Raw genomic sequence first — 18,994 nt, forward strand, 5'->3', positions numbered from 1 at the left:
TGATGCTAATGATTTTTGTTACTATCATTGAAGTCGTGCCACTTGTTAGGTTCAAAATCTTGCATGAAGCTACAAATATATTACGGAAAACTAGCATATTTCGATTGTATACTAAATGCAGCAATTATGCCTTTCAGTTTGTGCCATTGCAAAATTTGCTTGACACATATGGTGAAGACATTAGTCTGCACTCTGCACTCACAAATGTCTTCACTCTGAACTCACATATGCATTTTTCACACTCACTCTTATTTAAATGTTCTTTTAAAAAGAAAAGCATCAGCTATATTGATTTATGGTTACTCTCCATCCTATGTTGCGGCCCAACCACCAGGTGATCCGCGACTGAGTTAACCACCCTGCAGTTCCTCCTAATCTCACCAGGCTGGCCGGACTGCAAGTCACCCATCTTCAGCATCCCTTCGACAAAATCTCTAAAGAACTCATCTTGACCCTTGCTATACAATTTCACAAACTTTTTCGTCAGGGGGAAAGTGAAGAGTGTTTCATCGGAATTGAGGAACCCCCTCCCAGCAACCAAATCCTTGAAATATTGATTATCGAACAACCTTGGTGTTGAATCAAGTTCCACAGTCGTGTTCTGATCGACATCAAGGGGGCATCGCTTGTATAGTTCTTCCCTGAATATGGGGTTGATGGCAGGATCAGGCTTTCCAGTTCCAGATTGATTGTAGAGCCGAAACATGATTGAAAAACATCGACCTTCGCCGATGGAGTGTGATCCTGAGAGTGCCACAAGGTCCTTGATAGAGAGGTTGAATCTGTGAAAAAGGTCAATGAGAGTGGTTGCGTTGGCTCTTGGGCTTGGCATGATGTTGTCTGCATCTTCTTGACTTGCAGTCAGGCTGTCCAATCTTCCCAACCTCACCTCCCAGTCGGGTCCTCCGGTCTGCAACAGATGTAAGAAAATAAATAAAATGAGAAAAAGAACAAAACCTAACAATGATATATGATCTCAATTCTTAACAATGAATCTAATAATGTCTTCATTCAATAGTATTTCGTAGCTTACAAAATTTAGTACAATCATCATTCAATATATTTACATAGAATTGAACCAAAAGGCTATCCAGCTACTGAGCTACCTTTCTATAAATACCATGAGCCTATAATGAAAAAACAAAGAAATCTATCTTACTTTATATTATTTAACGAAATATTCTTTGATTCATTTAATAAATCTAAACGTAAATATAGCTTATTTTCTCAGTTATGTTTTATACATGAACTTAGTTAGATGAAGCTTTTGTTCTGTAATTTGACAATGAAGGTTACTCTTACAATAAATAAAGCGTACCTCAAGTCCTGAAGTGAGTGTCACTTGTCTAAATAACTAAATAGGGTAAAGTACTAAATTGGTCCCTCAAGTTTGAATTTAATCCTGTTTTGATCCATAAAGTTTAAAGTGTTCTACTTGAATCCAAAAAATTTCATTTAGCTTCAACGTAGTCCTACTGCGAAGTCAATGTTAAATGATTAACCTCACCACTCCACTAGACCTTAATGTTCTTTCCTGAATAAAAGGTACAACTCGAGAGACACAGGATCAGCAACGGATGCATCACCACGAGCCATTGGCCTTGGTTCAAGCACATAGAGAACACTGTCGAAAACCCGCTTTCTGTGGGGAAGTTTGCTGGTGGCGACGAGAACAAAGCCATCATCATCTCTACCGCAAGAAACTTCCCTCAACAACCGAAAAGTTTAGTTATATAAGTTTTTCATATCTGAAAACTGAGTTTCGTTAATTATTTAACATTAACTTTACGGCATGACTATATTAAAACTAAATAAAATTTTTTTTAGATTCAAATAAGACAATTTAAACTTTAGAAACAAAAACAGAATTAGGCCCAAATAGTACTTTACCCTAACTAAATATTATCTTCGTCGTATTCTAAAGTGGGACAATTACTTTTCCCTTATTTTGGCGTATTATGAACAATTTTACATTCATGACATGCAATAATGGATGAAAAGTCAAAACTATTAAAAATAAGGAAAAGTATAGGGAGCCAATGGTCTAAGCGTACAATGTGTACAATGGAGGTTTAGAAAGTATTAGAGATATGATCATTAGTGTTACATTGTCCTGTCAGGTTACGCTTTTGGGATGAGTGGGTTCATGACATGGTATTAGAATTCTAGATACTTGAAGGTCAAGGTGAACTCCAAAATTAACTTAAATTTTTAGGATGCCATTGGCTCCCTAGCACTACCCTAAAAATAATTTATTCCGTATATTGATGCGTGCACATAGCCAAAGAAGGAAAGAGAAGACCTAAACAACTTCATACAGGAAAAGTCACTTAAGTGTAAAGAAAAGGATTTTCCAACCTCAATAATACTATTGGAATAGTATTTAAAAATAAATATTATGTATACAACAAATACTCTTATATAAAATACAATTGTTATTAATTAATTATGTATTCAAATTATTTTTTAAACAAACAAAAAGAATACGTGTAAGTTGTTAAAAAATTACTGGTGCGACAAGAATATCCAATACAAAGAGTGTATGACTGTATTTGTCGTGGTCAATATAATTTTCAGTATGAAAATGCAAAACCAGAAAAGCACTGACCTAAGATAAACAAGAATACAAAAACTGTTAATTTTTTAAACAGAACATAACCATATTCAGGTGATCTAGCATTCTTAATTTCTTATCAATATGATCCAAGTCAAATCAATATTCTAATTGTATAAGCTTTGCAAGTTTCCTTGTCAGAAGAAATCATAGTAGCCACATAGGAGGAAGAATAGCTCCTCTACTTGACTATATTAGAAACTTTCCATTGGTGTGTGTGTGTGTAAGCTTTGCAATGGAAAAGGAAAAACTTGAAAGATAGAGATGAATACTAACCAGTGCTACAGCATCTCTTGATGCCATGATTATGATATCAGCACAAGAAACAACACCAGGACATGCCTTCTCAAGAGCCTCCTTGATTTCATCAACAACTTCATAGGATCTAAGCGAATTAATATTTGACAGGGACAGTTTCTCCCCTAGCATGGTTGGTGTATCATCAAGCAACATGGAGCCATCACACCCCTTCACAAGTTCAATTCCTCAAATCAGAAAATGCAAATAAATAAATATCAATCTGGGGTATTTAATCAACACTATTTTTGAATTTAGATATTAGTTGTAACACACATTGACAAAGCAATCATGGAACTGGAAGCGCATGACAGAGGCAACACTTCTCGGCTCCCTCATGAGGGCCCTCTTCATGACATCTCGGACTATAAATTCAGCTTCTGGACATGTCTCTGAGTAATATCCTGGTCGAAGATTCAATGAGGACACCAAGGCTATGTGCACAAGTATTATGAGAAACACAAGCATGGTCATCAGTTGGCTTGTAGGCATGTCAAAAATGCTGAAGATGAAGCCCTTTTGAACTGTATTTCAAGTAGAGATCATAGTAGGTCAGTTTATTTGGGTATAGTAACTTTCACTTGAAATGTATAAATAAAAAAAATGAAAAAGAAAATAACAACAAACAACAACTATGCAGAGTAAAATTCTAAAATTAAAAATTTTACAACCAGAATAGAGGATACAATCACATCAGAATGGGAATGTCAATGAACCCGACCAGAACTTAAAGTTAGAATTGTGCAACTCATTTGAACATGACACCTCAGCTTGATGAAGTGCAAAGGGCAGACTCGGTAGAGTAGTCTAAGAGAATTTTAGTACGAAAGTGACAACCATGTAAGGCCAATCAAGTTCAGGAAAGAGACAAAAATAAAAATAAAATTTGAATGATGACCGGATCTTATTGACTTTGTCCCTACCCAACTTTCAAACAAAATTACTCATACAATCAAGGAGCTGAGTGGGCCAAAGCATATAGTGATGTCTTAATTTGAGGAAACCAGAATATTTCTTTATATACACATAAGATCAGTATTCATTCTTGCAATCTTGATTTGTTATCTTGTACAGCTCAGTAGCTAATAATAGTGTATCCAGAAGCAGAGTTCATCAAACAGACCTATTTACTTAACTCAGCAACACTACAAGCTTAACAAGTAACAAGCAGAGAACTGAATAAGAAGGAAAAAAATGCAGAGAACAAAAGTTTCATCATCCATCTGATGGAGCATGATTGGGAGGTTTAAAAACTCATCAGACCAGTGTAAAAAAGCAAGAACAACAGATATGCTGATATAGTGATACATGAGCAATTCCCAATTCCCTTTCATATGTCAAGTTTACCAAACATTCGCATAACCACCCTATGAAGGACAATCTCAAAGGCTCTACAAGTCTTTTTTTTCCTTCAAAAAAATTAAGGACTTTTAAAGGTTAGAGAAAACAATTTGTTTGCTTTATTTTGAATTTAAAGGGTTAAACAATTTTTTAGGAGAGAAAAAAAAGCTTCCCAAAACAAGTAGACATCAATAGTGAATAGTGAAGGAAGCAATATTGCCATTTGCCACTCTCATGTTTGATATTGCCTTCCTTTCCAAATCATCCTTCAAAAGTTAAAGACCGTAAAGACAATTACAAAAAGGCATGTATTCTTGAACTAAAAATTAGATGAATTACGAAAAGTCTTCCCTGTTTTCAATCACAATATATATATATATATATATATATATATATATATATATATATATATATATATATATAATCGTATATGAAAAAAAAAATCATTCTCCTTCATTTTTACACCACACTAAGTTCATCCTCAATAATATTCACTTTGATGTCAAAGTAACAGTTGTATATAAACAAAAGCAGTAATAGTATCTACTATTTTATATTTCTTTATTTTTGAGTCACAAATTAAAATAATAAAAAAATTACCCTGTCTTTCCTCTCTTGAAAAAAAAAAAACCGTGGTTATCTTCGTTGCAAGTTGATAATTGACGATTGTTAAATAATATAATTTGACATTGTTGATTAAATTATTATTGATTATCAGCTATCACTTCAAGTATGATTCTTGAAAAAAAAAAAAACACTCCCTCCAAAACAGAGTGTGATCTTGGAAAAGAACTGAAGCCAAAGGATCAGAAAGGTTTATTCGATACACAAGTTTCAGTAACAAACAACTAGAAAGCTACTGTTCCACTGCTATGAAAACGGTAAAGCAGAGAGACGCTGCAACAGCATAGCATGAATTGAAAAATGTTGCCAAAGAACTGGCGCAGATTTAAGGCGCGTTAAAAATTAAAAGCAACAAAAGAACGAAAACGATTCAATAATCAAAAGAAAAATAAAGCAGAAAATTATACCTAGAGTGCTATTGAGGCGAAGGCTTAACCAAATTCTGATTCAACGAAGGAGCACCACCTTGTGAAGGAGAAAGGGCGTGTCTAACGGAGTTTCGATGTTTCGAAATTTCAGTCAAAAAGAAGCACTAAGATTCTTTTTTTTTTTAATCTTTTCTTGTATATAATAAAAATAGTGAAGACCAATGCAAAGCGAGTTAGCTTGGTGAAGTGGCGATGATGGTGGTGCTATGTGTTAAAATTGGAACCATGTGGCGCCGAGTTAATGGTTCTGTTTTTCTGCAACTTTTCGCACTGGTGTCAGCAACTTGCAGAGGAAGGTGGCTACGTTTTTTTGTTTTTCAGTCTAAGCGGATGTTATAGTTACTCAAATTTTTATAAATTTACTTTTCAATATACAATATATTTTATATTTTATATTTTATATTATATTTCTATAAATAAATTTAGTTATAAATTTATTCTATATTTAATTATTTTATTAATTCGGATGATTAATAATTTAATTAAAAATATGTAAATTAATATATAAATATAAACAAATAATCAAATATAGTAAATAATTTTTGTACTATTATTGTGCTTTTTGTTTGGTATCAGAAAGCGACAAGTCCAGAAGTCCATGGTACAGGCAATTGGCGAATGAGTGAGACGGAAAAGACGAAAGTATCCTTGGTTTTTGTCGCGTTGTGCGAAGGCCGGAGACTGGAGAGTGCGACTGTGCGAGGCGACATCTTTCCTTGAAGGCAGACAGATGGATATGGTCATCGTTACTTTTACTTTTTGTTAACCAATGTTTAACACTCCACCCTTCACTTGAATCATGTAGTGATTAAATATTTCCGCATTTTTACTAATTTTTTTTTTAATAAATGGGACAGTTGATTTTAAAATTGAAACTTAAGAACTTTTTCATGTTTAAAATCAGGATTAAATCCCTGGCAGTTAACTAAAGAATAATAAAACCTTTTTTTAGGTATACTCTTTGAATTAATATGATTATTTAAAATTAATTTACAGATATTAGAAATTGGATATTACATTAATCATACATATATGATGTATTTTTATTTTTATACATGTTTTACATATTTTTCATAAAAATTAATCAAAATTATCATGAATATAAAATATTAGTTACTATTCTAATTTTGTATTTTTTTGTATTTTATTTTTAAGTATATATAATTTAGGGCAAATCACTGTATTAAGTCAAGGAGAGGAAGAAATTACAGAAATCCACCAAACCAAAAATTGATTCATGAATCAACCAAGAGCCATTTATATATAATTCGAATCAGCCTAATTCGAACTCTAATTACATGTAATTCGAATCACACTGATTCAAACTACTCACACACGCGCACACCCACTAATTCGAATCAACCTGATTCGAATTACACCAACAGTAATTCATTACATTCACACACGCTGCACATAGTAATTCGAATTGGCTAGATTCAAATTACTCATGATTTAATTCTGCCCATTCTTTTATTAAAAATTTAATAATTTAAAAATTAAAAAATATATATATTTTATTTCATGCATTAAAAAAAGCTAACAAAATATTTAACTACAAGACTTCTTTAAAATATTAATGAGCTATCAATTCGAATTTCATACAATACTTTTTTGCCCATTTTTAATAGCTCATGAATATTTTTTAATAAATTTTTTAAATAAATTTATTTAAATTATACCACAAAAAATATTTTATTCTATATAAAATAATTATAAAAAATGGCTTAAAAGATGTTAGAAGTACTATAAAAATTTGTAATGTCCTAATGACTTAGGACATTAAAAAATACATTTTAAGTCATTTTCTATGCAAAACAATTTTAAAAAATAGCTTAAAAAATATTAGGAATACTATAAAAATTTATAATATTCTAGTAATTTAGGTAAATACTGGTTATAACTATATTTTTTTTAATTTATAAATTATTATTGACTATGTAGAGTATTTCTTTAATATCTTTAAGTCATTAGGACATTACAAATTTTTATAGTGCTCCTAACATCTTTTAAGCCATTTTTTAAAATTATTTTGTATAAAATAAAATATTTTTTTGTGGTATAATTTAAATAAATTTATTTAAAAATTATTAAAAAACATTCCTAAGCTATTAAAAATGGGTAAAAGAGTATTGTATGAAATTCGAATTGATAACTCATTAATATCTTAAAGAAGTCTCATAATTAAATATTTTGTTAGCTTTTTTTAATGCATGAAATAAAATATATATTTTTTAATTTTTAAATTATTAATTTTTTAATCAATTATTAATTTTTTAATAAAAGAATGAGCAGAATTAAATCATGAGTAATTCGAATCTGGCCAATTCGAATTACTATGTGTAGTGTGTGAGTATAATTCGAATCAGATTGATTCGAATTAGTGGATGTGTGCGTGTGTAAATAGTTTAAATCAGTGTGATTCAAATTATATGTAATTAGAATTTAAATTAGACTGATTCGAACTATATATAAATAGCTCTTAGTTAATTCATGAACCAATTTTTAGTTTGACAGATTTCTGTAATTTTTTTCTCTTTAACTTAATATAGTGATTTGCGCTATAATTTAATTATAATATAAAATTATATTAGAGGTTTTTACTTTTAGGGATATTTTGACGATTTCACATTTTCATTAACAATTTAATTTATCCACGCTTGAGTAAAATTGAAACTATAATCGGAATATAATTGAAAGTAACCAAAATTATGGAATATAATTGAAATAAATTACAAATATAAAGTTAAATTTATTATGTATTACTATACTAATAACTAATTCTGACTAGTTTTTAATTTTAGAATTTTAATAATAAGTGTTTTAAGAATATTAATTAAAAAATATTATTTCTAAAATTTCTGTATAATAAATGTTTTAGAAAAAATTTATGCAATAAATGTTTTAAAAACTTTTAAAAAATCTTTTTTAAAATGCAAACATTTTACATTTAATAACTTAATTTTAATATCCAGCATTCCAGCATAGTGAGATTATTATTGAGAAAATGAGAACATGGCATGGTATGGGCCACTTTTGTAATCGGTGTGAGTGCCCTGCCGCCCTAACTCTATTGGCTCATCTATTTCGGACAACAAAACAAAAGATCTTCAATCTTGAGCCCCGTGACACCCAACCACACTCTTTTATTTCACAAATACACCACCCACTCCATTCTGTACCAATCACTAATTTTTCCCGGTCAAATAAATGTTCATATTTGACATCTTCAAAAAAGTAAAAACCTATGTTCATATTATTGGATGCATTGATGCAATTAATACATTTTCTCTCTTGCCTTTCTATCACATCTAAAGGCCTAAAGAGGAACTTGATGATGCAATTATAACTATTATTGGGAGTTACGTCCGGCTGAAAAAGATGAATAAAAGAACAAGAAAATTGTTTAGACTTAGGTCATAAGTTTGTGATGCATTAATAACATAATCAATATTCAATTTAATTTCCACATAAATACGACTGCGTCAGTTTAGGGTTAATTTTTTTTTCGGGTTTATCTAATATGTATATTAAATATATATGATAAATTTATTATTAATAAAAAATTTAAATATTTTTATTTAATGAATATAAAATAAATATATTAAAAATTTAAAGTTTTATATTTTTAATAATTTTTTAATTTATAAATTTAATATATGTTTTTAGAGCACAAGCTAAATAATTTTTTTAAAAAAATATTGATTGACATTTGATATAATGTGTCAATATGATACAACTGTGTTTTACTTATATATTAGAGGCATGAAGATAACGTTGCCGGTAATTTGTAGAAATCAGGAAGAAGACAAAAAAAAAAAGAAAAAAGAAAAAAGAAAATAGAGGACCAATTGTTGCATAAAGTGAAAATAATTTTTTTTCGAAAAGCAGAAAATAGAAGAGACAACTTGACGTATGGTGAGGGCGATTTAATTTGTTAAAAAAAATAAAACATTTAAATGTGAGCGGATATAAATAACAAGTTAGGAGATGTAGATTTTTTACGTCCATTTCGTAATTTTTCTCCCAATTTTCTTTTTCATTTTTGTTTTTATGGTTTTTTTATTTTATTTTAAAAATATAATGAAAAAAAATAATGGATGATAACTTTTTTTTTTAAATAATGAGAAGAAAAAATGGATGATAAAATACTCTCAAATTATCTCAAAAAGAGTAAATTGAATATTATCTTAATAAACATAATGTTCAATAATAAACATTTGCTAAAAAAATTCTCTTGTTAACAGTATTCATATGACGAAAAGCTATTAATGATTGACGTCTCAAAAAGAGGATCATTGACTTCAATAATCACATAAGAATAAAAAATAAAATTTTATATTACAAATAATAATTGCACTAAAAGGAAGCGACTATTTTTCTTAAATTATGGTAGAGAGTCAAAAGAGTTTTTTTTATCAAATTTATTTAGTCAACCTAGTTTTAAATATTTTATATATATTAAAAATAGATACCAACATATTAAATTTATTTTCAAATTACACATAAAAACGATATGTGGCTTAAAAAATTGTTGTACACCAATTCTAAACTTTTGACATGTGGAAGAGGGAGAAGGAAGATTTTGATAGTTTATCAAATGTTAAAATGAAAAAAATGTGTAAGAAGATATAGCAATGCCTAAATAATATTACAATAAATATTTTCTCTCCTCTTATTGATTGATGAGAAGATAGGATTACTAATTGCATAGTGTGATAATCCAAATTAAGAAGATTTAGATCAATTTTTTTTTTTTGTGCTTGAAGTTAAATTAAAAAAGATAAATGTATTGGATCTTATATCAGCAGTATTCTACCCATTTACTATCAATTTCACAAATCTATATTAATTGTAATATCTCATTCTATAGTTGTCTATAATTTTTAGTTTATCTCCATACTCTCTTCTTCATTCTCATTTTTATGGTGTTTTTTTTATTATTCTATTTTATTTATAAAAATGATAAAAAATAGATGATAATCTCTCTTTTTCATTCTTATTTTTATGTATTTTTGTTTTTATTTTATTTAAAAAAATCAATGAAAAAAAGAATGGATAATAAATGCTCTTAAACTATTTTAAAGAGATAAATTGAGTATTTATCTTAATAAACATAATGTTCAATAATAACATTTGCTAAAAGATTCCTCTTGTTAACCATATTCATATGATGAAAAATAATTGTTGATTGAGGTCTTAAAAAGAAGATCATTGAGTTTAATAGTCACATAAAAAATGAATAAACAATAAAATTTTATTGCAAGTAGTAATTGCACTAAAAAGAAGAGACTTCTTTCCTTAAATTATAGTAAGAAGTCAAAAGAGTTTTTTTATGAAATTTATTTTGTCGACCTAATTTTAAATATTTTATATATATTAAAGATCGATACCAACATATTAAATTCATTTTCAAATTACACATAAAAACGATACATGGCTTAAAAGAACGTTGTCCACCAATTCTAAATTTTTGACACGTGCAAGAGGGAAAAGGAAGATTTTGATAGTTTGTTAAACGTTCAAATAAAAGGGATGTGTGTGAAGATGTAGTAATGCCTAAATAATATTACAATAAATGTTTTCTCTCCTCTAATTGATTGATGAAAAGAAGAGATAATTGTATTATAGCGTGATAATCCTAATTAGAAGATCTAGATCAACTTGTTTTTTTGTGCTTGAGGTTGAATTAAAAAAGATGAATGTGTTGGTCTTATGTCAATAGTGTTCTACTCATTTATTATAAATTTCACAAATCTATGTTAATTGCAATATCTCATTCTATAGTTGTCTTACTTGTCTATAATTTTAAATTTCTCTCCGTACTCTCGTCTTCTTTCTCGTCTTTATGGTGTGTTTTTTTTTTTATTTAAAAAAAGAGTAAAATATCATTTTTGTCCCCAACGTTTGGGGTAAGTCTCAAAGTTGTTTCTAATGTTTTAATCGTCCTATTTAAGTCCTTAACGTTTTAAAATTGACTTAATGTTGTTCTGCCGTTAGGAATCCGTTAACAGAATTGACGGCGGGACAAAATTGAGACGATTTTGAAACGTTAAGAACTTAAATAGAACGAAAATGTTGGGGGACAAAAACGATACATAAAAATAAATTTTAATTTTATCTTTCAATAATAGCAATTTTTTACTGTATATAATATTCAATTAATTTTTAATCACATCGAAATAAATTACACTTAATCATAGTACTTTCATTCTAAATAATTTTTCTTATATTTTTATATTAACTTATAAATTTAAGTGTAAAATTATAAAAAAAATTATTTAGAATGAAAGTAATGTGATTAATTGTAATTTACTTAGATGTGATTAAAAAAAATTGAATACTATGTATATATAGTAAAAATTTGATATTATTGCTGAAGGATAAAACTAAAATTTATTACTATGTATCATTTTTTACTCCAACGTTTTCGTCCTATTTAAGTCTCTAACATTTCAAAATCGTCTCAATTTTGTTCCGCCGTCAATTCTGTTAATGGATCCCTAACAGCAGGACAACATTGAATCAATTTTAAAACGTTAGGGACTTAAATAAGACGATTAAAATGTTAGAGACAACTTTGAGACTTACCCCCAAACATTGCGTGTAAAAACGATACTTTATTCTATTTAAAAAAAAATGATAAAAAAAGAATGGATGATAACTTCTTTTTTTTTTCATTCTCATTTTTATGAATTTTTTTTGTTTTTATTTTATTTTGAAAAGAAATTAATGAAAAGAAAGAATGAATAATAAGATGCTCCCAAACTATCTTAAAGAGAATAAATTGAGTATTATCTTAATAAATATAATGTTCAATAATAAATATTTACTAAAAAAATCCTTTTGTTAACAATATTTATATGACAAAAATTTATTGTTGATTAACGTCTAAAAAGAGGATCATTGACTTCAATAGTCATTTAAAAATAAAGAATAAAATTTTATTGTAAATAGTAATTGTGTCGAAAGAAAATGATTTCTTTCCCTAAATTATGATAGAGAGTCAAAAGAAAATTTTTATCAAATTTATTTTGTCAACCTAATTTCAAATATTTTATATATATTAAAGATACATACCGACATATTAAAATTATTTTCAAATTGCACATAAAAATGATACGTGACTTAAAAAAATGTTGTACACCAATTTTAAAATTTTGACAGTGAAAAAGGGAGAAGGAAGATTTTGATAATATGTCAAAAATTAAGACGAAAGGGATGTCTATAAAGATGTAGCAATGCCTAAATAATATTATAATAAATATTTTTTTTAATTGATTCATGAGAAGAAGAGATTACTAATTGCATTATAGCGTGATAATCCTAATTAAGAAGATCTGGATCAATTCTTTTTTTTTTGTGCTTGAGTTCGAATTAAAAAAAATAAATGTGTTGGGTCTTATGTCAACATTATTCTACATATTTACTATAAATTTCACAAATCTATGTTAATTGCAATATCTCATTTTATAGTTGTCTATACTTTTTAATTTCTCTCCCTATTCTATTCTTTATTTTCGTTTTTATGGTATTTTTTGTTTTTTATTTTATTTAAAAATTAATAAAAAATGGAGGATAACCTCTCTTTTTTATTCTCATTTTTATGATATTTTTTATTTTTATTTTAAAAAAATTAACAAGAAGAAAGAATGGATGATAAAATACTCTCAAACTATCTCAAAGAAAGTAAATTGTGTATTATCTTAATAAACATAATGTTCAATAATAAACATTTGCTAAAAAAATTCTCTTGTTAACAATATTCATATGACGAAAAACTATTGTTGATTAACACATCAAAAAGAGGATCATTGACTTCAATAGTTACATAAGAATGAACGATGAAATTTTATTGCAAGTAGTAATTGCACGGAAAGGAAGCGACTTCTTTCTCTAAATTATGGTTGAGAGTCAAAAGAATTTTTTTTATCAAATTTATTTTGTCGACCTAATTTATATATTCATATTCAAATTGCACATAAAAACGATATGTAGCTTAAAAAAAATGATGTACACAAATTCTAAATTTTTGACACGTGAAAAAGTGAGAAAGAAAATTTTGATAATTTGCCAAAAGTTAAAATGAAAGGGATGTATGTGAAGAGGCTCATTTTTTTTAATATTGGAGTGCTTTTGCTGTTATTCCCTATTATGATGTGAATATGGGTTTTACTTGAATATCGGACAGTGGCAGAAATCGCTGCCAGCGATTTGTGAAGGAATGAAAAACAAGAAAGAAAAGTTAGAAAACGGGGAGAGCGATGACTGCACAGATGTAGAAAGTTTTTTTTCTTTTTATGGAATAAAATGGTGAGGCGACTTGAGGTATGGTGGGGGCGACTTGACGTATGAAGGGGGTGATTTGTTAAAAAAATATAAAAAAAAAAGAATTGCAACGGCTACAAATAAGGTCTCAATCAAGCTTCGCATTCATCTTTCTCATCTTATTGTTCTTCTTCCTACTCTACATCTCTGTTTTCTTTTTTGATTCTTGTAGTGCTGTTGTATCTAATTTTTTAAAAAAATATTGAAAAAAATGGGTGATAGAGTTTGTTTGAGAGTGTATTATTATGGCCAAATTTTATTTCAGACATCTGAAGGTGTAAAATTTATGTGTGAGAATACATGTGATATTGTTGTTCCTTTTATCATATTATTTGAATAAATAAAAGGATTAATTTGTGAAAGAATAGATCATCATATATTGAAAAGAGTGACTAGTGTTGTGTACAGATATCCTGTAATAGTATTTGGAGGATTCATACAATTTGAGATGAAGTATATCACTGATGAAGCAACGATGCAAGAAATATTTTCAATATATCACAAAAGTTGACTACAAGACTTTGTCATCGAGCTATACGTTGAGCTCGAACACTTGACTTATGGTGTTGAAGTAGCCGATGGAGGCATGGATTGGGAAGGCTACAATAGTGAAAGCGAAGATGAATTTGAAGGCAACTATGAAATAGAGGATCCAAACGTAGATGGAGACGATGTTGGTTGCATTAATGAGCCAAATGTAGAAGAAGTGGCAAATGTCCTAGCAAGCCAACATCTATTTGGGGAGCCGTCTTTTATGCGCACTTTGGACCTTGCAGCGCTGAATGCACCAGAGTTTCCTGAGTATGTGACTGCTGGTATGTGAATATGATAATAAGAGAGTAGATATATTTTCTGTACTATAAGATGATGATTCTACCGTGGTTGGTAAATCATGTTGTATAATTACTTTTTGTGGTATTGTTGCAAACCCACCTATTGTTGCATACGGTGAATTTGTTATTGGGATGAAATTCAGTTCAGAGAAGTTGTGGTTGCAGCCATCAAAGAGTATACAATTCGTAGAGGAGTTGACTACTGGGTATACGAGTTTGAACCAACGACATTTTATGCCAAATGTGTACAATATGGCAGTAATTGTGATTGGCTTATCAGGATAAGTTTGATCCGAAAGAAATATTGCTGGAAAATAAGGCGTTATAACGGTAGTCACACTTGCACCATATCCACCATTTCTCAAGACCACTGCAAGCTAGACTCAGACACAATCGCAGAAGCGATAAAGCCATTAGTTGAAGCTGATCCATCTCTAAAAGTGCGATTTGTGATTGCAGATGTGCAAGCAAAGTTTAATTACACTGTGAGCTATCACAAAGCATGGTTGGCAAAATAAAAAGCAGTGGAGAAGATTTTTTGTGGTTGGGAGGCCTCATATGAGGCTCTACCAACATGGTTTGAAGCTATGTGTAACAAAGAAACATCAACAGCTGTGCAGTTCGAAACGTTGCCTGTTTATCGAGGAGATGAGTTGGCTCAGGATACCCGGGTATTGCAGCGTGTGTTCTAGAGTTTTTACCCTTGTATTAGAGCATTCAGACATTGCAAACCAGTTGTGCAGGTAGATGGCATACACTTGTGTAGAAAATACAAGGGAGTTCTGATGGTTGCAGTATCACAAGATGGCAATGGGAATATTGTGCTTATTGCCTTTGCCATTGTCGAAGGGGGGACTGCTGATGCATGGTACTTTTTCCTTTCTAATTTGAGAAGACTTGTCGTGACTTGGGATGGTGTGGGTCTTATTTCTAATCGTCATGAGTCCATTACTTCAGCCATAGCCCATAGTAATGGAGCATGGGATCCTCCAAGAGCTATCCACATGCATTGTATTAGGCACATAGCAACAAACTTTTTGAGAAAGTTTAAGGTACTATACTTGCAAAAGCTTATTGTCAACATAGGTAAATAGGATTTAACATTATAGAATTTTGAATATGTTCAATGTGTAAATGCCTAACGGTCGTTCTTTGAAACAGGCTATTCCAGGACAGTGCATAAATTTAATATGCGATACCAACGACTACGTGACCGCGACGAGGTATATACTCGGTGGTTATAGATGGAGACATATGACCACGAATCTAGTTGAGTGTATCAACGGCGTCTTGAAAGGGACACGCAATCTTCCAGTGACGGCGCTCGTTAGAGCCATTTTTTATAAACTCAATGAGTTGTTCACTAGAAAGAGGGTCGAGGCCGGGGCACGCATTAATACTGGACATGTTTTTTCAGAAGCTGTTATGATTCGACTTGAAACAAACCAACGAGCATCCGGAAACATTCAGGTTGGTATGTTTGACAGGCGAAATGAGGTGTTCGAGGTCTGTGAGATGCCATCCAGTCAAGAGTACGCAGTCGATCTACGCCGCCAACAATGTGATTGTGGTAATTTTCAGGTGGATCAAATTCCATGTCGCCATGTGTTTGCATGTTGTGCAAACTAGCTTCTTGACTGGCAAGTTTATGTGAATGAGGTTTACCAAATGGATGAGGTCAGAAAGGTCTATAAAGCCAAGTTTAGGCCACTGGAAAATCCAACTACATGGCTAGTGGTTGAAGGACCAAGGATGATACTTAATTCGAACCTCAGGAGAGTATGTAAGGGCCGGCCAAGAACAAGTGATTTGAAAATTGACATCTGTACCAACTCATATAAAACTCATCCGCATCATACGTAATGCATGGATTAAGATTAAAAATTCGGTGATCATATCGGTCCTGCCATATTGATATCCACTTATCATGCGCTACAATCCAATTCAAATTTTTTCGGTCCAGTCAACACATTGTTGTGCGCATCGCCATGATCCCTTACGGCTCCCAGAATGCCTTGTTGCAGATCAAACTGTCTCGTCACCCTATCAGTTGGATGTCACTCCACGCACTCAAATGAGATTAAAGGGACCTTTGTATTCCAACATAATCCATCATGACAGATATCCGCTGGCACTAGGTGGGGAGGAAGCCTGTCTTGATTATATAAATCCCATACAAACCGTATCAACATGGAAAATAAATGACATTTTATCCAAACAGATTCTAAGCATTGTAAATGAACATTAAATGACAACTAAATTAATATATGAATCTATACCCTCACAGCATCATACACCATGTCCAATAACTCCCTACACCGTCGTGTTGTCCAATGTCTATTATCATTCGACGGAGATGTCCAATCAACCCACCTGTCAAGACACAGTTAAGTTAAAGAAAAAGCATGAATTAAGAAAATTATGCACCACATTATACAAAGTAACACGTACCGACAAGCTAGTGAAAATCATGGAGTTCGAGGAATCAGAGCTAGTAAAGGCATCCGCTCCCAAGCCCATATCTGGAGGAGAAGCACCGACCCATCTATGTCTTTACAATCAAAACGTGATGCTCGACACAGCGATCGATACATATGAGCAAGACATGCCGAACCCCAGCTAAATTCCCTTATCCGGGAAATTCACAGAGCAATGGTAAAAATTTTCAATGGACCCCAGTGTCAGATTTATCACAAAACAAGGCCGTACCAAAATAACATCATAATGTGCACTTTTACATACCTTTATATAACAACAATATCAATCAAGTCTGTATTATTTTTGTACCGCCTAAGCCAAGGCAACTTAATGAAACTTTCCTGACAATCCTTCCCTGTGGGTGCACTTCCAAACTGATCCATGCACTCATCCGCTAGGAGGCTGTGACTACTTATTGTTAACCCTGAAACTGGCATGCCATTACTTCCAAAGCTAAGAATTATTGTTATATCCTCCAAAGTTATCGTGCATTCACTAGTCGAAATGTGAAAAATATGTGTATCTGGATGCCATCTTTCAACCAAGGCTGTGAACATTGCCGAGTGCCCCTGTACTCTTCTAATACGAGATATGTCTCCAAATCCAATTTCATTTAAAAGTTCAGTAGTAATTGGATCACATAGTTCTGGCACGTTCAGATGCCTGAATTCTAATAATCTTAAACCCTGATCAACAAATAAGAAAAATATGATAAGACTTAAATTTAAAATTTATATCTTTAATTTTTTTTATAACTAGAATAGAAATATAACTTAAAACAAATATATTATAACTCTTTCTTTTGGATTTTGAATGATTTGTGTTTGTTAACATTTAAATCCAGTAGTTACACATGTGAAAAATTAAACAAATTTAACTATTCATGTAATTAAACTTATTAAAAATCTAACCCTATAAAAATTTTTTTATATTAATTATAATTTTTTTTGCTAAATAACAATTTGTTTCCTTTTCGAAAAGGCAGTGTTCCTACACAAATATATTAACGTAATGAAATACATTAAAATATATTAAGATAATAATAAAAATATTCATGCTTGTTATTAAAATTTAACAAGACAGCAACATAACAATGAAAATCGTACTTTCTATCTTTTCTAATAGAATTATAACTTTTAATAAACATATTTTAACGAATATTAGTAAACATATTACTAAACGTTTTTAAACTTATTTTTAAAAAATATCAATAATAACTTTTGATATTTTTATTTTACAAATATTATTATTACCGTTAGTAATAAAATTTTTTAAAAAATATTATATACAACTTTTGATATTCCACTTTTATTAATGACGTATCATTTCTATTAACCCTAAATATATTGCCAAATGAATTTAAGTACAAAATCTAAAATTTTAACTAATTATATCAACTTTATATTAACATAAAATATATTTTTTAAAAATTTACTCTATATATTCTAACATTTAAAAATTAGAGCACTGATTATTTTACTAATATCTTAACTAAACTAAATTTTTAAATTACACTAACAAATTCTAATACATTAACAATCTCTAAATAATCTTAATTAATACCATCAACATTAACATTAATTAAAATTAATATTAAATAAATTAACTTTTATATATATATATATATATATATATATATATATATATATATATATATATATATATATATATATATATATATATATAGGATGATCTAAAAATTGAATAATGTGTTCTTCAAATTTGGTGAGATCACGAAACACCATTATTGCTTCACTCTTCTAAATTTAAAATTTTACTCTACTCCAGAGAAGCTCTTCTTAAAATTATTCATGAAACTCTTTCTCTTTCTGTAAAATTTTTTTAGTAACTAAAGAAATGAAAATGACTTTACTACTTGTCATCCAATTTCCAATAACTTTGTCGGGTGAACCCGTGAAAAAAGAGATAAAGTAATCTGCCCAAATCAGCCATGCGTGCCCCCTCCTAGCCAGCTGCATTGCAGACATTTGTCCTCTCCCAATCAATTCGCCCCCTTAGGCTACTCACACACTCCCCCATTTTTCTATTCAAGT

The 18,994-nt window shown here is 30.1% G+C and overlaps 1 protein-coding gene across 2 annotated transcripts; it reads right to left on the minus strand.

The window, feature by feature from the left end:
- On the minus strand, positions 1 to 5,659 carry LOC112716210 (peroxidase 17). Of its 2 annotated transcripts, none has more exons than XM_025768071.3 (4): positions 5,284 to 5,659; positions 3,188 to 3,435; positions 2,891 to 3,082; positions 1 to 910 (listed from the first exon to the last, which is right to left on the minus strand). In XM_025768071.3, the coding sequence occupies exons 2-4, from the start codon at positions 3,401 to 3,403 to the stop codon at positions 284 to 286; spliced, it is 1,035 nt and encodes a 344-aa protein (XP_025623856.1). In that variant the 5' UTR covers positions 3,404 to 3,435; positions 5,284 to 5,659; the 3' UTR covers positions 1 to 283. The 2 variants fall into 2 exon arrangements, with proteins under 2 accessions (XP_025623856.1, XP_025623857.1); XM_025768072.3 differs by lacking the exon at positions 5,284 to 5,659 and adding an exon at positions 3,583 to 4,464.
- Between the last annotated feature and the right edge of the window lie 13,335 nt (positions 5,660 to 18,994).

The sequence above is a fragment of the Arachis hypogaea genome, chromosome 10 (assembly GCF_003086295.3).
Source record: "Arachis hypogaea cultivar Tifrunner chromosome 10, arahy.Tifrunner.gnm2.J5K5, whole genome shotgun sequence".
NCBI classification, from domain to species: Eukaryota; Viridiplantae; Streptophyta; class Magnoliopsida; order Fabales; family Fabaceae; genus Arachis; species Arachis hypogaea.

What these genes read in the sequence shown, in the direction of transcription:
- LOC112716210 (XM_025768071.3), bottom strand. Translation starts at nt 3,403, where the DNA reads ATGCCTACAAGCCAACTGATGACCATGCTTGTGTTTCTCATAATACTT. An exon ending in TCCATGATTGCTTTGTCAAT is followed by an intron (nt 3,083 to 3,187) that starts GTGTGTTACAAC and finishes GAACTTGTGAAG; the next exon opens with GGGTGTGATGGCTCCATGTT. An exon ending in CAAGAGATGCTGTAGCACTG is followed by an intron (nt 911 to 2,890) that starts GTTAGTATTCAT and finishes CATCTGTTGCAG; the next exon opens with ACCGGAGGACCCGACTGGGA.